The 27,029-nt window shown below is 39.4% G+C and overlaps 2 protein-coding genes across 6 annotated transcripts in view; both read left to right on the top strand.

Moving 5' to 3' along the window:
• Positions 1 to 27,029, top strand: part of ACP7 (acid phosphatase 7, tartrate resistant (putative)) — a 102,340-nt gene that overhangs the window by 19,451 nt on the left and 55,860 nt on the right. For 3 of the 5 annotated variants that reach the window (XM_085624980.1, XM_085624982.1, XM_085624981.1), the window contains one exon: positions 517 to 720. The exons of the other annotated variants lie outside the window; for them this stretch is intronic. In XM_085624980.1, coding sequence (XP_085481106.1) covers positions 517 to 720 — 204 coding nt within the window. The remainder of the gene's footprint in view (positions 1 to 516; positions 721 to 27,029) is intronic. 5 annotated transcript variants of the gene reach the window in all.
• LOC146797802 (uncharacterized) lies at positions 2,919 to 27,004 on the top strand. The gene is made up of 3 exons (XM_085627504.1): positions 2,919 to 4,246; positions 8,138 to 11,417; positions 26,910 to 27,004. Exons 2-3 carry the CDS (start codon positions 8,180 to 8,182, stop codon positions 27,002 to 27,004), a joined length of 3,333 nt encoding a protein of 1,110 aa, XP_085483630.1. The 5' UTR covers positions 2,919 to 4,246; positions 8,138 to 8,179.

Raw genomic sequence — 27,029 nt, 5'->3', positions numbered from 1 at the left:
GTTAATTATCAAAACAGATAAATAAAAGGCATTTTCATTCACAATGCCAATAGCTTAAACTCTCGCAAATGCGAGTCTTATTGCATTGCAAATGCTTGTTTAAAAAGCACCCTTTTTTACTTTTACGAAAACGGACTGCTTTTAAAAATAAAATGTTACTTTATTTAAACACAGTCACAGACACAGTCTGCAGACCGTTGTCCAATCGTACTGATTTGCAATTTGCAACCCATCTCATGAATATTCATGAGGTAGGCCGGATTGCGACCCACATCTAATTAGTATTTTGTGACTTGACCTATTAGTACATTGGTTAGTTTGCAAAATTTCATACTGGTCGAAAACATATTGGTCACAAATTGTCTCCAGTTTTTGCAACTAGTATAATGATACACCTGTCCCCAAGTGTCTGAGGCCCAAACACTGTTATAACTTCCCCAAACTTAGCCATAGGGAACTTTTGTGTCTGTGGTTTCTTCTGAGATGTGTATGATATTTACAAAGTCCTTTTGTCAGGTGATCCCACATGCATGACTGTGACTTGGACCACCTTCAGCGACACTCCGTCTGTTGTGAAGTACAGCAAACTCCCTGGACCAGAGACTTTTTTAGATTTTGACACCGGAAACAGCACAATCTTTGTAGATGGAGGAATATTGAAGAGGAAAATGTACATTCACAGGGTAACGCTGACTGGGCTGGAAGCAGGGCAGCGCTACGGTAAGGAAATCCAGTGGATTGGAGAGAGAGATAAAAATTGCATGTTTGAAATTAACACAAGTAGATCTCCATTGTTATTTGGAAAATAACAACCTAAATTGCAAATTTTGTGCTTTTCTGTATTCCGAGATCACTTCAACTTTTTCGACATTTTGTAATAATATTACTTCTGGCAATAATAAGGTTTATTGTATTTATATTCAGTGACGGACTGATATGTGAAAACAGTGTTGGAATTAAGTAGTCTTTCTTCTATGGTGATAGTCAGTATTGTCATGTGGTGTTTTTGAGCGATACTCAATTTAGCGCTCGTAATCGTGATCAAGGCTACAAGCTTGCCGAAACGCATTGAGCTTCTGTCACAGAACAGAATTACAATAAATCTTGCTCTTTGAAGCATGTTGGCGGCTTTATTTTAGTCAGAGGAAAAGAGGAATCTGAGAGATTTATAAAGACTGGCGATCCTTGCAGAAGCTGTGCACCACCTCTGTTCAGGCGCTCAAGGCCATTTTGCGATGTTCCAAAAAGAATCATATATATATAATATCTATAGTTATAGTTAGGTCCTCATTTCTATTAAAAAGCCGTTTTTGACTTGCTTATATATTTGGCGCCGGTTGATGGATCTTTACAAAATGTTCAAAACTAGTACGCCGCCCACTTGATCTACAATTTTGAAAGTTTCAGGGTGGTCTGTGAAGTGGGGGCTTAGAAAAATGGAGGGCCCAAAACACATTTTTCCCATGTTAATTCCATTACACTCATTAGCCTTGCATGCAGCCAGAACTGCTGCATGGAAATATACCATATTTATCAGAAAGCTAGCTTTTGGTTCACAGATCATGCTTTTTGTGATTGGCTAGCTGCAGCATCTCACAAACGTTGCAGCCGCCATTTTGTTTTTCACATCAGCTGGGGTGGGGAAAGAAGAGTACAAAACCAAATAAGGGGTCAGGATATCCATATCCTGCCCCATAGAACACATAGAGGGAACCCTTAGGGACTATTCGTAGGCAAAACATTGGCCACTTTTTTTCTGTGTCTGTGGATTCCCGGATCCCTCACGGGGCCCACTGTGGCCCCGCTGTATAAAATTGCGGCAGGACCACGAATCCAGATAAAAATGAAGGAAAAAAACACACTGCATCTAACCTCATGTTGCACACTGCTGAAGGTCATGGCAGCTTGGGTGCATGCGGCCAAACCTATGCTGCGCATGGCCTTAAACCATAGAAATTCATGAAAAAAACAAAGGTTACAAGGACGTTATAGTTAGGTTTTGAATTTCTTAAGGTTTTGAAACTATAACTCCTGCCGTTAGGTAACTTAAAGCAATGGGTCATAGTTTCTTTACATAAGTCAAACTATAAGTATTACTATAGCTGCTGAATTTCTATGGTTTTGTGTGACTACATTCAGAACCTACCTATAACGTCCCTGTATCCTTTGATTTTTTTTCAGTGAATGTATGTATATATTTATATACACATATATATGTATATATACACATACACATATATATTCATTACCTACTGGCGGTCGCCAGTAGGTAGTTATAGTTAGGACCACGTTTCCATAGGAAAACCTCAACATTCTATTTTGAATAACTTTGGCGCCGGTCGACGAATCCTCGCGAATTTCTCAAAATAGGTGGGGCGCTACGCTCCGCTCCTACCCTGAAAGTCTCGGGGGGATCCGTCAAGCGGGGGCTGAGATAAAAGGGGGGTCCCAAAACGCGTTTTTCCCATGCATTTTTCCATAGGACCTTTAGAACGACCTACAGCCCGAACGGCTGAACAGAATTACTCTAAATTTGGCAGAGAGGTAGTCCTCAGGTCAAGGAAGTGCCTTTTGTAGGTTTGGTGTAAATCTGTTCAGTAGATTCTGAGAAAATAGCCTTTAAATCAATATATATATCTGAGCCCGCTTACGGTACGCTTACCGTACGCTTACGGTAAGCGTACGGTGGCGTGCGCGAGCGCGATTCTGATTGGCTCTTAGATCTTAGTAAACATTCGAATCGGCCGAAACCAGGAAGCGGCGGCCGCCATTTTGTGTATTTCACTCTGAAAAAAAAGAGTGAAAACAAAGAAAGGGGGCAAGGAGGAGAGTTACAGACCCCCTAACAATTGTAAGGGGGTCAAAGAAGGACAGAAAAGTACAAAAAAAACATTTATTGATTTTAAAAAAAATCACGGGGTACGCGTACGGTAAGCTCACGGTAAGCGTACGGTAAAAAAAATAAAAATAAATAAATGAAAATCAGATTTAAGAGTTTAGAAATTAGGGAGCTCTAAAAAGAGCTGTTGTGTTTATGGAGTCATTTTTTTAGTGGTACTTACAAGTAAGTACCGATGCAGAGTCTAAGGTTCAAGAGGAAGACTCTGTTCCCTTCATCATTGAAGTGCACACCATCTCCTCTATAAATGTCTTGCATGTCGTAACGCAAGTTGTTGTGGTAAATGGCACCCATACCATAGTCACGGAGGAAAGCAGAAACAGATTTGTTGACGTGCTTTCTTGCTTTGTCAATCTGTGGACAGAAATGATTGGACCAGTTCCATTTTTGCCTTTGGCATATGTTGGAAAACACAAAGGCAGTTTTAGGGAAAAGTGTAAACAGTTGTGCAAAGGTGTCCTTCATAAGCATTTCCAGACCTACCCCAGTCAAAGTGCCTAGGTCATTGCCACCACAGTGCACTATTATGAGGTCAGGGTGTTGGATTTGCATGAAGGATTTCACCAATGGCATCAATTGGTGCCACTTTAACCCTCTCTGACCAATCCATTTAATGTCTACATTTGGCAAAGCAAGGTCTCTCACCATATCTGTTTTCTCTGCAAACTTTTCACTCCAGAAGACATAGCTGTGCCCTACAATCCACACTGTGAACATCTTCAAAGGAGAACTGGATGCACTCAGGAGGTGTCTTTCAGTAGAATGGCAATATGAAAATAAAGACAGTTTGGAAATGGAGGCATACATATTTTTTACAAAACAAAAAGAACTGATTGGCTGTTTCATACCATTCTAGAATAAAAAATAGGCTGTATGTGAAAATTAATAGAAGCATGTTTTGTATTGGTACAAAAAAATGTGTAACCAAAGAACAGTACTATGGATTTGCAGTTAGGTTTGAAAAGTCAAGCACTCTTGCTCTGTGGAATTGAAACATTGTGTGTCGAACTTCTGACCTAACTGCACACAGCAGTGTTCCATGAGCTGTTGCTATGGTAGCAGGCAGAAGTCAAGTTGGGGGAAGGGTACTAGGCAGAAGTCAAGTTGGGGGCAGGGTACTTTTGGAAAAGGGTTGGTTTTCAACCAATAGAAATGTGTCATTACATTTGAAAAAAAGGGGGAAGCACTGAGATTTGAAACTTACATGTATATGTGTGGAAAAATAGAGGGAAAGTTTGCCATTATCTGGTTCTGCTGAGAGGAGAGAGGTGTACAGAACAGAGATCCTGGCTCTGATAATCTGCTGTTTGAGTGACACATTTCTTTCACAACTAACTAAATTTAAAGGTGAGTTTACAGTTTGAGAGGGGATGTATGTGGTAACTTAAGAAATGAATAATAGAAATGGGAATTGTTTTTGTTGTAGTTACACATGGTGGATTCATAATGTGTCAGTCTGTAAAAGAGATTTTCACTTGGCCCGAAAAAAAAAGAGCAGTAAGTGTGCTTTCAAATTGGCAAAGAAATTTCGTTTTGGCACTTATGTGAAAACATGACTCTGTGTGCATAGAAGAATTATAGGCAGAAATGTATTGCGTCTTGCTCTGGTGATTTCACAGTTGCAGTAGATGGAAAAGAGGAGCGAATTTTTGGGGGAAGAAGCAGAGGCTTAGCACACACCCATGTGCTTGCCATGTATAGTCATGCACAGTAATTAGAAGCGGGTGGGGTTTTCAGGTTTAAGTCTGTAATGCAAATACATTCAGCATCACTAAGGCTGGTGGCCCCTGCTGGAGTGTAGGCAGTCACAGAGAATACACACGGTGGTGGTCTGAAAAAAAAACAGCTTGGACATGTGCATTTAAATAAATTTAAAAAAAAGGTTTCAGAATGTGTCAGTCTGTAAAAGTGATTTCAAAGTGTAAAAAGAGATTTTCACTTGGCCCGAAAAAAAAAGGAGCAGTAAGTGTGCTTTCAAATTGGCAAAGAAATTTCGTTTTGGCACTTATGTGAAAACATGACTCTGTGTGCATAGAAGAATTATAGGCAGAAATTTATTGCGTCTTGCTCTGGTGATTTCACAGTTGCAGTAGATGGAAAAGAGGAGCGAATTTTTGGGGGAAGAAGCAGAGGCTTAGCACACACCCATGTGCTTGCCATGTATAGTCATGCACAGTAATTAGAAGCGAGTGGGGTTTTCAGGTTTAAGTCTGTAATGCAAATACATTCAGCATCACTAAGGCTGGTTGCCCCTGCTGGAGTGTAGGCAGTCACAGAGAATACACACGGTGGTGGTCTGAAAAAAAAACAGCTTGGACATGTGCATTTAAATAAATTTAAAAAAAAGGTTTCAGAATGTGTCAGTCTGTAAAAGTGATTTCAAAGTGTAAAAAGAGATTTTCACTTGGCCCGAAAAAAAAAGAGCAGTAAGTGTGCTTTCAAATTGGCAAAGAAATTTCGTTTTGGCACTTATGTGAAAACATGACTCTGTGTGCATAGAAGAATTATAGGCAGAAATGTATTGCGTCTTGCTCTGGTGATTTCACAGTTGCAGTAGATGGAAAAGAGGAGCGAATTTTTGGGGGAAGAAGCAGAGGCTTAGCACACACCCATGTGCTTGCCATGTATAGTCATGCACAGTAATTAGAAGCGAGTGGGGTTTTCAGGTTTAAGTCTGTAATGCAAATACATTCAGCATCACTAAGGCTGGTTGCTCCTGCTGGAGTGTAGGCAGTCACAGAGAATACACACGGTGGTGGTCTGAAAAAAAAACAGCTTGGACATGTGCATTTAAATAAATTTAAAAAAAAGGTTTCAGAATGTGTCAGTCTGTAAAAGTGATTTCAAAGTGTAAAAAGAGATTTTTACTTGGCCCAAAAAAAAAAGAGCAGTAAGTGTGCTTTCAATTTGGCAAAGAAATTTCGTTTTGGCACTAATGTGAAAACATGACTCTGTGTCCATAGAAGAATTATAGGCAGAAATGTATTGCGTCTTGCTCTGGTGATTTCACAGTTGCAGTAGATGGAAAAGAGGAGCGAATTTTTGGGGGAAGAAGCAGAGGCTTAGCACACACCCATGTGCTTGCCATGTATAGTCATGCACAGTAATTAGAAGCGAGTGGGGTTTTCAGGTTTAAGTCTGTAATGCAAATACATTCAGCATCACTAAGGCTGGTTGCTCCTGCTGGAGTGTAGGCAGTCACAGAGAATACACACGGTGGTGGTCTGAAAAAAAAACAGCTTGGACATGTGCATTTAAATAAATTTAAAAAAAAGGTTTCAGAATGTGTCAGTCTGTAAAAGTGATTTCAAAGTGTAAAAAGAGATTTTTACTTGGCCCAAAAAAAAAAGAGCAGTAAGTGTGCTTTCAATTTGGCAAAGAAATTTCGTTTTGGCACTAATGTGAAAACATGACTCTGTGTCCATAGAAGAATTATAGGCAGAAATGTATTGCGTCTTGCTCTGGTGATTTCACAGTTGCAGTAGATGGAAAAGAGGAGCGAATTTTTGGGGGAAGAAGCAGAGGCTTAGCACACACCCATGTGCTTGCCATGTATAGTCATGCACAGTAATTAGAAGCGAGTGGGGTTTTCAGGTTTAAGTCTGTAATGCAAATACATTCAGCATCACTAAGGCTGGTTGCTCCTGCTGGAGTGTAGGCAGTCACAGAGAATACACACGGTGGTGGTCTGAAAAAAAAACAGCTTGGACATGTGCATTTAAATAAATTTAAAAAAAAGGTTTCAGAATGTGTCAGTCTGTAAAAGTGATTTCAAAGTGTAAAAAGAGATTTTCACTTGGCCCAAAAAAAAAAGAGCAGTAAGTGTGCTTTCAAATTGGCAAAGAAATTTCGTTTTGGCACTTATGTGAAAACATGACTCTGTGTGCATAGAAGAATTATAGGCAGAAATTTATTGCGTCTTGCTCTGGTGATTTCACAGTTGCAGTAGATGGAAAAGAGGAGCGAATTTTTGGGGGAAGAAGCAGAGGCTTAGCACACACCCATGTGCTTGCCATGTATAGTCATGCACAGTAATTAGAAGCGAGTGGGGTTTTCAGGTTTAAGTCTGTAATGCAAATACATTCAGCATCACTAAGGCTGGTTGCCCCTGCTGGAGTGTAGGCAGTCACAGAGAATACACACGGTGGTGGTCTGAAAAAAAAACAGCTTGGACATGTGCATTTAAATAAATTTAAAAAAAAGGTTTCAGAATGTGTTAGTCTGTAAAAGTGATTTCAAAGTGTAAAAAGAGATTTTCACTTGGCCCAAAAAAAAAAGAGCAGTAAGTGTGCTTTCAAATTGGCAAAGAAATTTCGTTTTGGCACTTATGTGAAAACATGACTCTGTGTGCATAGAAGAATTATAGGCAGAAATGTATTGCGTCTTGCTCTGGTGATTTCACAGTTGCAGTAGATGGAAAAGAGGAGCGAATTTTTGGGGGAAGAAGCAGAGGCTTAGCACACACCCATGTGCTTGCCATGTATAGTCATGCACAGTAATTAGAAGCGAGTGGGGTTTTCAGGTTTAAGTCTGTAATGCAAATACATTCAGCATCACTAAGGCTGGTTGCCCCTGCTGGAGTGTAGGCAGTCACAGAGAATACACACGGTGGTGGTCTGAAAAAAAAACAGCTTGGACATGTGCATTTAAATAAATTTAAAAAAAAAGGTTTCAGAATGTGTCAGTCTGTAAAAGTGATTTCAAAGTGTAAAAAGAGATTTTCACTTGGCCCAAAAAAAAAAGAGCAGTAAGTGTGCTTTCAAATTGGCAAAGAAATTTCGTTTTGGCACTTATGTGAAAACATGACTCTGTGTGCATAGAAGAATTATAGGCAGAAATTTATTGCGTCTTGCTCTGGTGATTTCACAGTTGCAGTAGATGGAAAAGAGGAGCGAATTTTTTGGGGAAGAAGCAGAGGCTTAGCACACACCCATGTGCTTGCCATGTATAGTCATGCACAGTAATTAGAAGCGAGTGGGGTTTTCAGGTTTAAGTCTGTAATGCAAATATATTCAGCATCACTAAGGCTGGTGGCCCCTGCTGGAGTGTAGGCAGTCACAGAGAATACACACGGTGGTGATCTGAAAAAAAAAAAAAGCTTGGACATGTGCATTTAAATAAATTTTAAAAAAAGAGCAGTTTGTGTGCATTGAAAATGGCAAAGAAATTTCGTTTTGTGACTATTGTGAAAAGAAATGTAGTAATATATTTAAATACAATAAAGGATTTTTTTTTTAGTTTTTTTCAGGTATTGCTGAAGAACAGTGAACAAAATTTAAGATGCCTACAAAATCTCGAGTTCAAAAAACGCTAAAAAAAAAACTATATTTGAGGACAACTGGAGGACCAAAGTTAGTAGAAGATGCTGATGTTGGGAAAAAGAAAAAATCTTCTGGTAAGCAAAAAAGACAATTCCTAAACAAAATATTGAAAACAAACAAAAATGTACAAAATGTCTGTTCTCGGAAAAATGTAACAAAACCTACAGAACAGCAAAAAATTGAGGATTTAGTTAATGCAAATATACCTTCTGCAATTGAAAAGTTTAACATAAACAGAAAAACAGCATTTAAAGAGATACGTAGAAAAATGTTTCAGAGAAGAGTTATGTCCAATTTGATAAAGGATATAAAGAAATATAAGCAGAAGGCTAAATATTATAAGAGAAAAAAAGAAATTGAAGCCATTGCAGCAAAAGCATTAGAATTAAAAAGGAAACTATTCATATTAATTTTGAATAGGATGCGTACATTAGATAAAATGGTTAATGTACTGAAATCACAAAGCAAAAGCAAAAGAGTAGTGAACAGAACAAACTTTTGTAAAGTGTTTTTAGGAAAGTGGATGCATAGTTCAAGTAGTGAACCTTTTTTTAATGAAGAAAGCTATTTTCAAAGCAATAGTTTGCTGCATGCAGTTGACACCAGAGGTCGTTCATACGAAGTAAAAAACGGTTGCATAATGGAGAAGGAGATAATGGTTCCAAGAGATGAGGTACAAGTGATGGCAGATGAGGCAATGGGGAGACGTCCTAAAGCCCCAGTGTACACTTGGAATTGTAGTAGTATTTGCACTGTGCGTCAGGAATCTATTGACAGATTTCGAGAGTTTCTAAGAGAATATAGTAAAAAAAGTGTAAAACAAAAGATTAAGGTGCTTCAAAGTCTGGATCCATGCAGAGTGAGAGAGAATACTGGTTTGCAGGGTCATTCTCTTGCTTGTCTATCTAGAAAAGTGTGCAATAGTGTTTTCCATCATTTTAGGATGCTGGCTGTTCATCATACTGAAATGAGAAAGTTTGTGAGACGGTTGTATTTTGCCAAAAGTCCAGCAATAAAGTTAAATGAATTGAATAGGGCTCTGTTCCGAGGAACGGTATCAGATGTAGAGAAGGTTGTTGATGAAATTCAGTTTTGTTACTTTGGTCCTGAACAAAACAGTGCAGAGAAGGACACAATAAATGAGGCAGAAGTGGAAGAGAATGTAGAACCCTCTGTAAGTAACACATTTAATGATCACATAACAAAATTTGCAATAGTCTCTAATGAAAGACCAAATGTTACTTGTATTTGTTGCCGCAGAACTCATTATAGAAAACAAACTAGGAATGTTGATCTCTACAGAAAGAGTGAAAATGAAGATAATTATAAGTGGATGGATTTTGCCACATATATATTTCTTGAAAATTGTTTTGAATTGGGTGAAGATCAGCGTATTTGCAAATACTGCTACAACAAGTTAGAGGAAAATAGAATGCCGACCAGAGCTGTACATAATAATTTAGAATTGGATGCTATTCCTGCTGAACTTTCTGAATTAAATACATATGAGTCTATACTCATTCAATGTGTTCATCCGTTCCAGACCATAGTACGTATGGAGCCCAAAACTGGTAAATTACCTCCTTCAGATTTACTGAGAGGTTTAAAAGGTAGAGTGGTGTATTTGCCCTTGGATTTGAAAAAAAATATGGAAACTATTGATGCAGATACTTTGGAAACTGAACCATTAATTATTCTGGTTAATGGTGTCCCTACAAAGAATAAGAAGATTTGGCAGGAGCTGGTAGATGTGCGGAAAGTACAAAGAGCAAATTTGTATTTGAAAAAAAATAACAAATGGTATGAATCAATTTATATAGAAGAAGAAGAAGAAGAAGAAGATTTACAAGGAGACACAGAAACACCAACTGGACAAATTGAAAAAGTGGACAAGTCAAAGGAAGAAGAAATTTATGAACATTTTAGCATACATCCTCTCCATTCGAAAGAAGTTATGGGAGACAATATTGATCTCTTTCAGATGAAGAAAGCAAAAGGAAATCCTGTGAGTGTATGGGAGGAGAGCTTGGAAGCTCGATGTTTTCCCCAGCTGTTTCCTAAAGGAAAAGGAGGACGATACGATGAACGTCCGGAACAGATTCCAGCTTCTGAGTATCGGACTACAAGACTATATGCTGAAGATCCCAGATTTCGACAAAGTATCCCTTATTTGTTCCATCTTTTATTTGAAAGCGACTTGTCTGCACTGTCTTATGCAGTAAATCACATTTTAAAAAGTGGAGTACATTTACAAAATGTGTCTGCTAAGGATTTTATGGAGAAAGTGCAGCACCGAGATGATCATTTGGAAACACAACTGATCAATCTGATGGCTTGTCAGCGTGGGACAAATGAATATTGGTACCGACGCCATGGTGAACTAAAATGCATGTTACGCAACTTAGGAACACCAACATGGTTCCTTACCCTAAGCTGCGCCGAGTACGCTTGGGATGATTTACTGGATTTTCTACGAGAGGCCAATTCAAACATTGAAAACATCGAATACAAGACAGCAGGAGAACTGTGCTCATTGGATCCGGTTAATGTTTGCAGATATTTCAATCATAGATTTGAGGCTATGATGTCCTTCATCTGCAATAAAAAAAATCCACCCCTTGGAGAAGTAGTGGATTTCTTTTGGAGAAAAGAGTACCAGGCAAGAGGTGCTCCTCATATTCATATGCTGCTGTGGATCAAGGATGCCCCAAAGTTTGGAACAGATACTGATGAAGCAGTGTTATCTTACATTGAAGAATATGCAACATGTGCTATACCTAAAAACACAGAAGAGAACAAGTTAAAGGAGCAAGTTCTACGTTTCCAAAGTCATCGGTGTGGAAAATACTGTCGACGGAAATACAAGAGCAAAGAAAAATACTACACTAAATGTCGATTTGGATTTCCTAGACCTGTTCTTACAAATGGAAGAGTCAACAGTTTTATGTCAGCTGTGAGACATACTATCACAAGAAAATCACCTAAGAATACCTACAACCTTAAAAGAAAAGAAGAATCAAAAAATATAAATGACTACAACCCAGTCATTTTATCCATGTGGAACGCTAACATGGATATACAGTATGTTGCTGACAATTCCATTGCTGTTGCTCGATATGTAACGTCTTACATTACGAAATCAGAAAAAACAGAATTGAAGGAAATGTGGGAAGAGATTTCTCACGAGAAGACTGTCAGTAAGAAGCTGTACAGTTTTAGTTTGAAGATGTTATCGCATCGAGAAATTGGATCCTACGAATGTTCAGATAGGTTATCTTCTGCAAGTCTCTACTCGAAGTCAAGAAGAATAATTTGGGCAAGTTTAGGCCTTGCAGCAATGAGAAATCGGGTACTGAAATCTGTTGGAGAAATTGAATATTTGGCCGAGAATGACCCAGAAAGTACAGACATATTGAAAACAAACATGTTGGACACATATTATCCCAAGAGAAGTCATCATCTGGAGAACATGTGTCTCTATGAAGTGCTGCAGAACTACATTTATTCACGGAAAGCTGCAGAAGACATCAACAGTGGAAAATATAAAGTTGTTGGTGAAGAAGGATGTTTGGTGAAGCAAACCAAAGGAAGTTTGATAAATCACCGGAAGCTGAGTTGAGACACTACCGACAAGAAAGAATTTTACTACTTGGCTCTTTTACAGTTGTTTAAACCATGGCGTACAGAGGATGAACTACTGGGAGAATTCCAGAGCTATGAAGATTCTTTTAATGCTTGCAAAGACAGCATACAATGCAGTACATTCTCAACTTATCTGCAAATGTTAAATGAAGAAATTGAACAGGAAACTACAATTGCAGCAGAAATAGCTAGAGACAGTTCTCAGGACAGCCAAAGTTCAGGAACACACAGTCAAGATCCCCTAGGACAACCAATCGTTGAAAATGAAGCATCAATAGCCATGAATGAAGTGGAAACGGCTATGAATCTAGCTCAAGAAGAATTTATAGACTTAGAAAATTTGGAAAGACAACTGAATCAAGAGCAGCAACAAATTTATGAAGAGATCAGAAACAAAATTGATCACGGATTTCTACATATCAAAAAAGAGTGCTCATGCACATCATTTCATCCAATCAGGATGTATGTAAGCGGACAAGCTGGCACTGGAAAAAGTTTCCTAATTAAAGTCATCAGAAGCTACCTAAAGCAAAAAACGGATTCTACTTTGTCTTGTGTGGTTACTGCTCCAACTGGGTTAGCAGCATATAACATAAAAGGAATCACCTTACATCGTTTGCTAATGTTACCAGTGGAGCATGAGAACAAAATACAATTCAACAAGCTAACTGGAGAAGCATCCTTGGAAGTTTTACGAGTATTGAAGAAGATGCAAGTTCTCATTATTGATGAGGTGAGCATGGTATCAAACTTAATGCTTGCCTTTGTGCATTTAAGAATGCAGCAAATTTTGAAGACAGACTATGACGTGTTATTTGGTGGAAAACACGTCATAGTTTTTGGGGATCTTTTGCAACTTACTCCAGTTAAAGGACAACCAGTGTTTAATACTGTGACACATGAAGACACGAAGAAGTCATTGGGAAGCATTGGAAATACAAATATTTGGTCCTTCTTTGAGTACAAGGAACTTACAACTAATATGAGGCAAGCAAACGATGAAGAATATGGAAGTATTCTGAAAGATATCAGGATTGGACTACTCACAGATGTTGGGAAAAAAGCATTACAGAGTCGGCTGCTACATAATTTATTTCCAAAGGAAGAAATAGTTGCAGAGAAAATATACAAGAATATTGCAGAAAACAAAAGTGTCATCTGCTTAATGCCAACTCTACGTGAATGCTCAATATTTAATGAGGAGCTTTTGAAATTGGAAAAGGAAGACATCAGGAAATTGGAAGCAGTGGACAAAATTGAGGATGGAAGAATTACAGTCACAGTAACAGGCAAACTGAAAAATAAATTGGACTCACTAGAGAAGAACATCTCCAAAACAGCAGGATTTGAAAAAAATCTTTATGTTTGCATGAACTGTAGAGTGTTTTTAAGGAGAAATTTGGATGTTGAGAAAGGCTTAGTGAATGGAGCGATGGGAAGAGTTGTGGGTTTTATTAATTATCAGAAAAAAGAAGGAATTGAATGTTTACAGATAAAATTTGATCAGATAGAGGAAGTTAAAGACATTTGTCGTTGTTCAGTTCGTTTCATGCTTGTGAAAGACTTATATGTACGTAGGAAGCAGTTTCCGTTTTCACTAGCATATGCTGTAACTATCCACAAGTCTCAAGGATTGACTGTAGATTGTGCATTTGTGAACATTGGTTCAACTGTGTTCAAAGAAGGTATGGCATATGTAGCTTTGTCACGAGTCAAAACATTATCAGGTTTATTCATGATAGACTTTGATGACTCAAAAGTTAGTGCTGATACAAACTGTGTAAAGGAGTATAATAGATTAAGAAGAAGCTATGCTCCTCATTTAGGTCAGTATCCTGTGTTGGAGAAACGTGTAGTTTCTCGTAAAAGGAGAAATGAGAATATCTGTAATGAAGATGTAGAGAAGAGGAAAAAAAAGAGGAGTGATGTAATTGCAAGCAAAAAGAATAAGGAAAATGAAGAACAGGTTGTAGGATGTCATTTTGAAAATAGCTCTGGTGTCAACTGCTACGCTAATGTAGTGCTGAATGTTGCATTTTATCTGGAAAGTTTGCAAGAGCAGATAATAGTAAATCAGGGAAAAAGATTCTGTTCAGAGCTCAGTCTCCTTTTTCAAAAGCTGAGTAAAGATAAAACTCAAATAGAAAGTGCTACTGAAATTAGAAAACTTTTAGATGTATGTTCAGGACGAACACAGTTTTCTCAAAATGAACAGCAAGATGCACACGAATTTTTGATGTATTTTCTTCAGGTAGTGGAAGAAGAAGGAGTTCCCATTGACATTTTTTTTGGTCTCTCTTATAAATGGGAACATAGTTGTGATAATTGTTATAATATATGTGGCTCTATTGTTGATAATGAAAGGTTTATTTATTTGACATTGCCAGAGAGTAAAACAGTCACTTTTGCAAAATTAGTTAAAGATGCTAATCATAGCATGAAATGTGGTGAGTGTAATTCTGACATGTTTTCAACATTAATTTTAAGGGAATACGGACAGTATGTAATTTTAATGATGCAACGATGTAGAGCTGATGGATCAAAATTGGATACTTTAATAAAGAAGTTTACAGGACAGCAATTATCAATTTCAGGAAAAACTTTTGTAACTGTTGCAATAATTTTCCATGATGGACCTACTGTTACTTCTGGACATTACACAGTTTATCTAAAATGTGAAAAAGGCTGGACACTGTGTAATGATTCCAAATTGATTTTCAAACAACGTTTGCCTTTTGATTTAGCAAATTCCTATCTAATCTTCCTGAAACCTAAATTTTAGAGAGATTTGGCAAGATCTGGACAAAATAATTTTACCATTTTACTGGATTACCATTGCAATTTTGTAGAAAAAAGATTTTTAAAATTATCATTTGGCCTAAAGGAAAGATAACCAATTGTAATGTGGACTTTTTTAAATTTTAATGCAATTTTCAAAAACCAATAATTTAGAGATAATCGGTAACTTCTGCACATTTTAATTTATGGAATGCTATTGGACTGCCATTGGAAATTTTTTCAAAAATGATTAAAAAAATTACTATTTGGCCATGTGGAAAAGTAAGCAATTCTATTGTGGACTAAATAAATTATTCAAAAAATTTTCGTGAACCAAAATGTTACAGAGAATTGGTGAGATCTGGACAGATTAAACTTTAGAATTTTAATGGTTTTCCCTTGGAAATTTATTCCAGGAAAAAAAAAAAAATACTATTTGGCCTAAAGGAAATAAAATCAGATGTATTTTGGAGTTATTTGAGATATAATATTGTGATTATACTTCTGAAACAAACATATCAGACGGTATTTTAAAGAAAAAAGTATTGTTTTTAGATGATATTTTTTTAGAATAATATGCATTTCTGTAATGATAAGTTTAAGTGAGAAGACATTCTGGGCTTTTTTAATACAATCTTTGTGATTGTTAATTTTTTTTGCCCGCTGTAAAATGATGAATGCAATTGCTTTCACAATTAATAGTGAAATGCAATATATTCTGAAAACAGCAAAAATAAGGCAAAAATATTTTTTTTAAAAAAATGTAAATATGTGTATTGTATTATAAAATGGATAAAAAATATTAATACTTTTTTCTTTATTTTCAGATCGATATAGAAAATTTTCGGAAACTACAACCATTTTAAAAACTATTTTTAAAAAAAACAAATGAATAAATATTTTTTTGAGTGAGTATGGTAAGTTAAAAATAAAAATTGTAGTCTCTCAAGGACTTTGTAATGAGATAAATGATTTTTAGTGTTTTTTTTTAAAAAATAAAAAAAAGGTACGCTTACCGTACGCGTACGGTAAAAAAAAAAAAAAAAAGTTTTTAAAAAAAAAGAAAAAAAAAGATGAAAGATAAGGTTGGCTCTTAAAAGAACCGTTGTGTTCATGCAGGGACAGAGGAAAGAAAGATTGGGAATATTAGACGGTACGACAAGTGTGCTGATCTATTTTACTGTTCACCAGGGAAACACTGGTCTCCCTATAAGTAATTAGATCGTGACAAGTGGCGCACCGTACTTCAACCCTCGCAAACCGAGGGTTAATTTCCAGAGGGCCAGCAAAAGGAGATTCTCCCCCCACAGATGAAGGGCTCACCTGACCTGCAGAAGAAGGAGTCTGCCCTGCAGATGATGGTCCAGGCTGAGCTGCTGTGGATGTACTGGCTCGTCTTTCTGAAGAGTTACCTCCAAAAAGATGACCATGTGTCCTTCTGTGTACTTCCTGGAGGTGTCTCTTCATGGTGTGATTCCCAAAGGAATACTTCCTGTTAGGATTACCTCTAGAAAGTACACGCTTACACAGCTTGCAAGTAACTAAGGGTGCATTCACCTTTTGCTGGCCTTCTGGAAAAGTAAAATACTCCCAAACGTAAGAAGGCTTTACTTTCCTCGCTCTCTGCCTCAAGACAGTGCTGCTGGTGCTAGCCTCACTCTCAGAAGAGCTCTGCTGTTCTGCCATCGTATCCCAAAGACAAACCAGCTCCTTCTCCCAAGGGATCACAAGCAGAAATGAGGGGAATGGGTGTGGTGTAGGAGAGTTCTAGAACTGAAAGTAGTATCAACCAATCAAAAGTTGTGTTTCAAGATCACATGACCTACCGTACGCTTACGGTACGCTTACGGTACGCTTACGGCAAAAAGTACGCGTGCGCGTAAAAAAGACACGCGCTTGCGCGCATGCGCATAACAGTCATTTCCCGGCACTTCCGCGTAACGTGCGCGTGTTGCGTAAGCGCGCACGCGTCCCACGCGCAGTACGCGCGGCTACGCAAAGTACGTAACTATACGCAAGCAGCGTAGATAGATTACGGGCGTTGCGTAAACCGTACGCTTACCGTGAGCTTACGGTACGCGTACTATAAAAAAAAATAATAAAAAAAAAAAAAAAACTGGAAATAAATTTTACATGTTTATTTTAAAAAATATATATAAAAAAAATATTTAAGGATTTTAAAAATTTAAGCATAGTCTTTATAAAAGATAAGAAAATTAAATTAAAAATATGTTTGAAAAAAATGAAGAATAAAAAAAAAAATAGCATATAAAAAACCTTGCAAATTCACTGAAAAAACCATGGGTTTCACACACGTTATATTTAGGAATTAGCATTTAAAAAACCTTGCAAATTCACTGAAAAAACCATGGGTTTCACACACGTTATAGTTAGGAATTAGCATTTAAAAAACCTTAGAAATTCACTGAAAAAACCATAGGTTTCACACACGTTATAGTTAGGAATTAGCATTTAAAAAACCTTAGAAATTCAGTGAAAAAACCATAGGTTTCACACATGTTATAGTTAGCTGGACATTTTACTCGTAAAAAACCAATGAAATTGCCCCGTTATAGTTAGTTCAGCTAACTATAACTCGCGCGCCCGCAATGCACTGCTGATGACGTCACATATTACATCACTCATGACATGGTCAGTGACATCACTCATGACATCACTGATGACATCTCAAATGACATCACTGATGACATCACTGATGACATCATCCTTGTGATAGAGTGGCAGACCTCCTCTCACCTTAATATAAGCTTTGATACACACATTCAAAAATAGAGACTAAAAATTTCAAAACAATGGACATACCAATACCAGTTACAACAACCTCTTCAGTAATTCTAAGATCCACATACACATCCACTCATTCACCAACAGTCCTATACAGTCACTCATACATGTACTCACTCATCATATGTACTCATACATCTATACATCCTGTTACACAATGCCACTCATCCATAGAGTTACTCACACACATAGTCACTCATGCTAATAAAGAATAAAACATACATTTACTTGCATATACAGTAATACACACACCACCATACTTACTTCTACGGAAACTTACACATACTTAGTCTTTTAAACAATCACTTATAGAAACACATACTTATTCATACAGGAACTCTTTCAATCTCTCCCTCTCACATATACTCACATATATACACCAATAGTCACATATACTAGTTAAAAACATATGTAGTTACTCCTGAAGACACTATTGAGACAGTCATTCACTCACTAACACACCCATACACACACTCATCCACCCATACAGTCCTGCACACATGCTGTCTTCAACACATACAAACAGTGAGTCACTCATTCATGCATCTATGCACTACGTAATACCCCCCACCGTACCATACAGACACTCAGACTGATACTCAAAAAAACAACTAATAACCTATATAGACACCCATGTAGCTACTCACCAACCCATGCAGCCACTTATACACAAAGTGAGAGATACACTTAATCAGTCAGTAACACAATCAATTTTTCAAAAACAAATCATCCATTTAGACACTTATATACCCATTTATTCTTCCATCGACCTTGAGATACACATATATAAAACATATTTATTTTTCTGAAAAACACACATTCACTGGATGATGTCATCAGTGATGTCATCAGTGATGTCATTTGAGATGTCATCAGTGATGTCATGAGTGATGTCACTGACCATGTCATGAGTGATGTAATATGTGACGTCATCAGCAGTGCATTGCGGGCGCGCGAGTTATAGTTAGCTGAACTAACTATAACGGGGCAATTTCATTGGTTTTTTACGAGTAAAATGTCCAGCTAACTATAACATGTGTGAAACCTATGGTTTTTTCACTGAATTTCTAAGGTTTTTTAAATGCTAATTCCTAACTATAACGTGTGTGAAACCTATGGTTTTTTCAGTGAATATATATATATATATATGTACATATATTCACTTTATTCACTGAAAAAACAAAGGTTACATGAACGTTATAGTTAGGAAATAGAATTATAAAAACTATAGAAATTCACTGAAAAAAACAAACGTTACAGAGACATTATAGTTAGGCTCAGATTTCACAAGTACAAAACCATTAGAATTCAGCAGTTATAGTTGCCTGAGCTAACTATAACTTATGCCCCTGCAATGCACTGCTTATGACCTCACATATTACATCACTCATGACGTGTTCAGTGACAACACTGATGACATCTCAAATTACATATTTCAATGTGGCCCTGGGGAGTTGGTGGTTCCTGGGGCCCGGGGGTGGGTCTGAGAGACCCCCCCCCCCCATTTATAGCCTTATAAGCCCCGGGGAGGTGGTTGTCCCTGGAACATTTATTAGCCCTCTTCCTTTAAGTGCAACATGCCTTCGGGACTTGACCAACAAGGGGGCCTATTACTAAAGAAGCACAGGAGCCCCGGCTTCTTTTTTTATTTTATTTTTTGGCGGGAGCCACGGCTGCCAAAATTTTTGTTTTTAATTACCATTTTTTTGCCCTGGCGGGTCCCTCGGTGTCCCCCCACAAGAGGCCTAGAGGGTCAGGGTATTTCTACCCTCTTCTTTTTTTTTATTTTACTTTTTTCAGCACGAGGACTGTTAGTTCCTCAGAGGATCCACGTCTCTATATATACAATTAGGTTTTTCTCTTAATTTCACAAAAACTACTGAACAGATTTACGCCAATTTACAACAAGCATTTACAATGCAATGGTCTCGGCATTGTTAAAGTTAGAGCTATTGGCATTGCTCATGACATTATTTTTGTTTTTGTTTTTAAAACATTTAAAGAAACGGCATTGTTATTTACACTGTCAATAGCTTAATCACTCTCAAGAGGAAATTCTTTTGCAGTTGAAAAAAGTTGGACTTAGTCATTTTTCTACCTCTGAAGTACAGGGGCAAGTTGTCACAGTGTCCTAAGAGAAAGCACAACAAAGGCAGGCAAGAACACACAGTTCCTTCCATTCTTAGGTTTATTCTGAGCTGAAATGAGGTTCACAGGGACTTTGCAGTAAATGTATCCGGCCTCGTGGAGCCCTGCCTGGTTGCAGTTCTAGCCTTTGCCTGCAGGTGCATTTTGAAAACTATCTTCAGTACGTCAAAAAGACCACTTGATTCCCCATCGCCTAAAACTAAAGGAACACAAAAGGAACAATGTAGCAGTCCAGGTAATGCCATGGTCTTGATAAACATGCTTTTCAAGCAAAGTCAAACCATAAAATACATGAAAAACAATTTATTAAGAGGCTGACCCAAAAGTCCACTCCACACTCGCTCGATTTTGTATTTGACGTCTTTTGAACAACTGATAATATAAGAAACAATGATAGCAGTCTGTAACTGGACCTCCAAAAAACTATTCATGGTGTCCAAGTATCTCATGTCCATGCGCTGAGCTGCTCCAGCGCTGGATTATTTCTCAGAATTTTAGAACTTGTAGTTCTGGTCTTATAATTAAATAAAGTGCAAAAGTGCCAGAAGTGAAATAATAAAAAATAAAAAAAGAGAACTGGAGCTGCTATTCATGTATGAGCATTGGAAACAGCTGGGCTGCTTGTTATTGCCACTTTTGATGTGGACCAGGCTGACTAGTCATTTCCTAAAATCGGAGCAGAATCACATATCACCTAATATATTTCATGCACAGACATTACTATGCTATTTCCCACCTTGGGAAACTATAGTTCGTACCTCTTTTAAGTGAAATTTGGTTCTCCTGTAACCCGGTTGCAATATGGCCAGAACAATAACACTCGTTCAGCAAGAAAAGCAGATCTGGCAAAATCTACTACTTCGGTCTGTTCGCACGTTTCCGGTGCATCAACATAAAATTCCCACAACTGGATAAAACAAAACATGGCGGAACCCCTAAAAACATACCTTTTTAGTAATCAAACGAAACAGATTAATAACGCACACAGCTAAATTCAGGAAGTGAAGAAAAGAGGAATACGAATCGGCGCACAGAGTGCACGAGCAGCGACTCCTTCTGCGTTGCTGAGACAGATCTCATGTAGGGACCTCGCCCGGACATGTTCACTTCTCTGGATCGGATTTGTGGGTACACTGACACTCGTCATTTGCTCCTCCCACATAGGGCGGAGCTTACCCCAGGCCGCGGCCGCCACAGTTCAAACATTGATCAGTGACTGTGGGACAAGACAACACAACAGGTACAGTGTGTATACTAACCCCCCCGCCCCCCCCACCGCAACCCCTCCCTGCATTTATATAACATTTGTTCTCCCTCTCTCCGTTCTTGATTTTAGCTCTCCGGCCCCTGGGGGGGGGTAACAATGGTTGAGGGACCCGGCTGTACGCTTAACGGGGAGAAGATCCGGGCGAGGTTGCGGAAGGGACAGGCTGTGCGAGATGTGCCCGATTTTCTTCTCATTTTGGAACATCCTTCAAACCGAGGGAGCTGAGAGCAGGGGGAGAGGACAAGCACACCACTGCCTTTCTCCGAGGCGAAGCAGAAATGCCTCGGAGAAACGCAGTGGCGGTTTCGGATTTGGGGGCGTGTTTTTCTTTTTCTCTCCTCTTGCCATTGGATGGAGGAGAGAAAAACACGCCCAGAGAAAACCTCGCAAAAAACACGCCCCCGAATCCGAAAAGGACGGGGCCTGTTCGGAGAGACAATCCTCTTCTCCAATGGCTGGCCAGCATTCAAGAGGCCAGCCAATGGAGAAGAGGAGAGAAGAGGGGCGGGTTCAAGCCCCTCTTCTCCAAAACATTAAATCTTGGACCGAGACTGCGCAATCGCAGCCTTCAAGCCGAGACCTAAAAAGGGATTGGCTAAAAAGTGGAAAGAACAGCACTGAACACGCCCCCGAATCTGAAAAAGACGGAGCCTATTTGGAGGGATGGCTCTCTTCTCCAATGGCTGGCCTCCGTTTAGGAAGCCAGCCAATGGAGGAGAGCCAAAAAGAGAGGTGGGCTAAATAGCCACTCTAAGCATCATAAGATCTCCGGACTTCTGGTTCTGCCTTCGGCAGACCGGACGGTCCCTCGACCTAAAAATGCAATAGGTCTCGCCTTTCATTAAATTAAAGCCATTTGCTTTGCTATACAATACCATTGGCAAAGCAAATGGCTTTAACTTAATCAAAGGCGAGACCTATTGTATTTTCAATGCTTGTTCTTAACTGGTGTGGTGTCCATTTGCAGTGTTTTCACTGTGTTACTGTGTGTGTTTTGTACAAATGCTTTTTATGCCTCTGTGATAGGAGTCGAACCTAGCAAGTAGTTGCACGTCTCGGCATTGCTTTTACCAATATCCCCATCAAGAAGACAGCCCTACACGTTTACAGCAAATCAGCACGCGACATAGTTGAACTCCCAGAGCTATACACAATCTCCAAGAGGAGTTATGACCTCACTGAGTGGAGACTCCAACGGGCCTCCTCTAAACTCCTCGCACCCCCGCCACAAGACAGACGTCAGTTCCAGCTCGTGAAAATGAGTGGGCTTCCAAGGGAGTGCGAGGTTGTTCTTTCTGCAGCTGCCTCGGCCCTCCTGCTAGGAGCTTCCTGGCTCCGGGCCTGTGAGGTGAATTAAAATACAATTTAAACCCTGTGTGGCGCACCATGTGTGTCCTGCGAAAATGTGATTTAACTAAGCAAGGGTCCTCTGGGGTCAGGCAGCGCAGTTCTCTTTGGACTACAGGGTACCGTCAGCCACAAAAATATGCAGCGATTTGATGAAAAGGCACCATCTGAGTTGGGGACGTCTGATGCTCTTTTGTAATGCGTACGTCACTGTGGTGTAATAATATGGCATAGCATGTTACGACCGTAGGATGCCATTTAATATTACGACAGTACGCATGTAAGCGATGTTAGGGGCGAGAGCGCTGCTTGGTCAGTAAGTTGGGGGGAGGGGGGGCGGGATTGTGAGCTTCAGATTTTCCGACATTCACGCTGGCATAGATTGTTAAAATACCTTAAATACCTTCCTGGTGAAATTCGACAGTTATCTCAGCATACCAGACTGAAAACACCTGTTAGCAACTATTTATCGGAAATTATATTTATTACAGCATATAACACCGCAACCCTCCACGCCCTCCACCCCCCTTAAACTAGCCCCTGGTTAGAGGATGCTGGGCTGGTGAGGCTCCAGCGCATGCCTTTCCTGCGCGGAGGAGACTGTACCTCTAGTGACTGTACCTCTGGAGTATTTCCGAGATAGGACAGGCTCAAAGAGAGTTAAGTGCTGAATAAATAGGGGTTAGCGGATACTATACATATTTAATGTGTCCATTAGACCAAGGCACAGCGCGCAGTGCACACTCGGCGCTTTCTCCGACATGATGCTTGTTCTAATGGGGATTTCAACCAGACACAAACACCCAAAGAAACGTTTTGAGATAAAGTAAAGCTGCGACGTGCACGTGCTTTTGGATTCAGTTTCAGGACCGATACTAAATGGGATGAGACTAGGGACGATTAACTCCATCACTTGAGTTCCTATTTGGTGTAAATATATGATGGTGCTGCATGGTATGCCCTGTCAGGGCGGGTCCCCCTCCTCCTGCATCTCACAGTGCCTCTGTGGAGTCATGTGAGGTCGTTCAACTCACGAAAAAAGTGCTGGTGATTTCAGACTCCAGCGTTCAATGAAGAAATGACTGAAGGGCGAGCAGAGGCAGAGGACTAGTCTGGCTATGGAACAGAGCAGCTTGAGTTCTAATCACATTTGTTACCGGGCTACATTGTGTGATCCTCAGCAGATCATAGCATTTCATTGTGTCTCTGCGCATTTATCTGTCAAAGCTGGATGAACACAAGGGTAAATAAACATTGTAATACTGTATAAAACATTGTACAAACAAACATTTATCATTTCACAGCACTGTCTCCCCCGAAATTCAGACAGACGTGGGGTCATTCATTACATGGGCCTGGCTGATTTGGACATGGAAAGATGTGAATATGGGGGAACAACACCTTTTGTTGGAAGCTACAGCAGACAACTATGGATAAGGAAAGGAAAAGTGAGCACAGAGGGAAACAAGCACACCACTGCCTTTCTCCGAGGCGAAGCAGAAATGCCTCGGAGAAACGCAGTGGCGGTTTCGGATTCGGGGGCGTGTTTTTCTTTTCTCTCCTCTTGCCATTGGCTGGAGGAGAGAAAAACACGCCCAGAGAAAACCTCGCAAAAAACACGCCCCCGAATCCAAAAAAGGATGGGGCCTTTCTGAGAGACAATCCTCTTCTCCAATGGCTGGCCAGCATTCAAGAGGCCAGCCAATGGAGAAGAGGAGAGAAGAGGGGCGGGTTCAACCCCCTCTTCTCCAAAACATTAAATCTCGGACCGAGACTGCGCAAGCGCAGCCTTCGAGCCGAGACCTAAAAAGGTCGCTTTCTGGACCAACCCCCCCTCCTTTTTTTGGCCCCCCTTGACAGGACACCACGAAATGATTAAGGCAGCAGTTGAAGTGAGCCTAATACTAGTTTAGAAAAGTTTGCGACGATTCATCAAACAATGGCAAAGTTATTGGCAAATTAACAAACACTCTTCCTATGGAAACTAGGTCCAACTAGAACATATATATATATATATATATATATATATATATATATATATATATATATATATATATATATATATATATGACGTCAGATATCACATCACTGTATTTAGACACTTATTTACCCATTTATTCTACCATTTACCTTTAGCTATACATATATTACAAATATTTATTTTACAGAAAGACACATATGTCATCAGCGATGTAATATCTGACGTCATCAGCAGTGGATTGCGGTCGCGTGAGTTATGGTTGCCTGAACTAACTATAACGGGGGAATTTCATTGGTTTTTTACGAGTGAAATGTACAGCTAACTATAACATGTGTGAAACCTATGGTTTTTTAAGTGAATATGCAAGGTTTTTTAAATGCTAATTCCTAACTATAACGTCTGTGAAACCTATGGTTTTTCAGTGAATTTCAAAGGTTTTTTAAATGCTAATTTATCTATGTATTTTTTTTGTTTTTGGATTTTAACCGTGCGCGCACCTCGCGATTTTTTGTTATAAAATTTTTTTTTTAAAAAATCACCCTTCGGGGTCCTTCAGGGACCCCCTGACAAAGGCTAGGGGGTCAGAAATTCTCTACTCTGCCCCCTTTTCAAGTTCTTATATGTTTTTTTTTTGTAAGAGTTTTCCACCCCGCGATTTAAAAAAAAACAAAAATTCTTTTTTTCACCCTTGGGGGTCCTTCAGGGACCCCCTGACAAAGGCTAGGGGGTCAGGAACTCCCTACCCTGCCCCCTGTTCCTTTTCAGTGCGACAGTCAAAATGGCGGCCGACACTTCCTGATTTCGACCGATTCGATTGTTTACTGACATCTAACAACCAATCAGAATTTCGCTCGCGCCGTGCGCGCACGGTGCGCGCTTATAGATATTTATATGGTTTTAAATGCTATTTTCTCAGGAAATACTGAACAGATTTACACCAGACCTGCAAAGGCACTTCCCTGACCTGAGGACTACCTCTCTGCCAAATTTCAAGTAATTCTGTTCAGCCGTTCGGGCTGTACCTTCGACTAAAGGTCCTATGGAAAAATGCATGGGGAAAACGCGTTTTGGGACCCCCCTTTTTTCACGGCCCCCGCTTGACGAATCACCCCGAGACTTTCAGGGTAGGAGCTGAATGGAGCGCCCCATTAGTTTTGAAAATTTCACGCGGATTCGTCAACCGGCGCCAAAGTTATTCAAAATAGAATTTTGAGATTTTCCATGGAAACACAATCCTAACTATAACTATCTAACTTTGGCGCCGGTCGACGAATCCTTGCGAATTTTTCAAAATAGGTGGGGCGCTATGCTCCGCTCCTACCCTGAAAGTCTCGGGGGGGATTCGTCAAGCGGGGGCTGAGATAAAAGGGGGGTCCCAAAACGCGTTTTCCCATGCATTTTTCCATAGGACCTTTAGACAGGGCTACAGCCCGAACGGCTGAACAGATTTACTTGAAATTTGGCAGAGAGGTAGTCCTCGGGTCAAGGAAGTGCCTTTTGTAGGTTTTGTGTAAATCTGTTCGGTAGAATCTGAGAAAATAGCCTTTAAATCAATATATATATCTGAGCCAGCGTACGGTGCGCTTACGGTACGCTTACCGTACGCGTACGGTGGCGTGCGCGAGCGCGATTCTGATTGGCTCTTAGATCTTAGTAAACATTCGAATCGGCCGAAACCCGGAAGCGGCGTCCACCATTTTGTCTCTCGCACTGAGAGTGATTTTTCAAATATGAAGCCCAAAAACATGTAAAGGGGCTGTTTTGACAACTCCCACCCACATAGCCATGTTGAGGGAGTCCCCAAAGATCCCCCAAGAGCAAAAACGGAATTATTATTTTTTCGGCAATTTCGCCGATTACGCATACCGTACGCGTACGGTAAAAAAATAGAAATAAAAAAAACACTATCCACACTCACCCCACCCCCTGTGTTTTTGCTGGCCGAAGGCCACCAAATGTACAGGGCATATTACAGGTGATAAAAAACTAAATATTGTCAACATGGAATTATAAATTCCAAATAAAAAAAACACTATCCACACTGACCCCACCCCCTGTGCTTTTGATGGCCGAAGGCCACCAAATGTACAGGGCTTATTAAAGTTGATAAAAACCGTGCACGGACCGAACTGCGTTAAGTGGGCGCGCACGCCTCGAATGGCGTAAAGTAACTTAGCATTTAAAAAACCGTACAAATTCACTGAAAAAACCATAGGTTTCACACACGTTATAGTTAGGAATTAGCATTTAAAAAACCTTGCAAATTCACTGAAAAAACCATAGGTTTCACACATGTTATAGTTAGCGGAAATTTTACTGATAAAAAACCAGTGAAATTGCCCCGTTATAGTTAGTGCTGGCAACTATAACTCACGCGACCGCAATCTTCTGCTGATGACATATGTGTCTTTATGAAAAAAAAATATTTGTAATATATGTATAGCTAAAAATGTATGGAAGAAGACATGGGCAAATAAGTGTCTAAATACAGTATTAGCATCAGCAGAGGATTGCGGTCGCGTGAGTTATAGTTGCCAGCACTAACTATAACGGGGCAATTTCACTGGTTTTTTATCAGTAAAATTTCCGCTAACTATAACATGTGTGAAACCTATGGTTTTTTCAGTGAATATATATATATATATATATATATTATGATACGGCGACCACTGTTGGATTGATGGCTCTGTCCATAATGCGTTTTTTAATTCATCACTGCAGCTAAGCCCCAGTCTTTAGGAGCCCAGAGGGGGCTGTTTCCGGTGTATAGCTCTGTAGGAGCACTCTTGCCTTCAGTCATTTTTGTGTTAATATAGAATCGAAGGTCATTCTTGCGGTAGT

This window comes from Triturus cristatus, chromosome 9, assembly GCF_964204655.1.
Source record: "Triturus cristatus chromosome 9, aTriCri1.1, whole genome shotgun sequence".
Taxonomy (NCBI): domain Eukaryota; kingdom Metazoa; phylum Chordata; class Amphibia; order Caudata; family Salamandridae; genus Triturus; species Triturus cristatus.
This window is presented reverse-complemented; position numbering and strand designations above follow the sequence as displayed.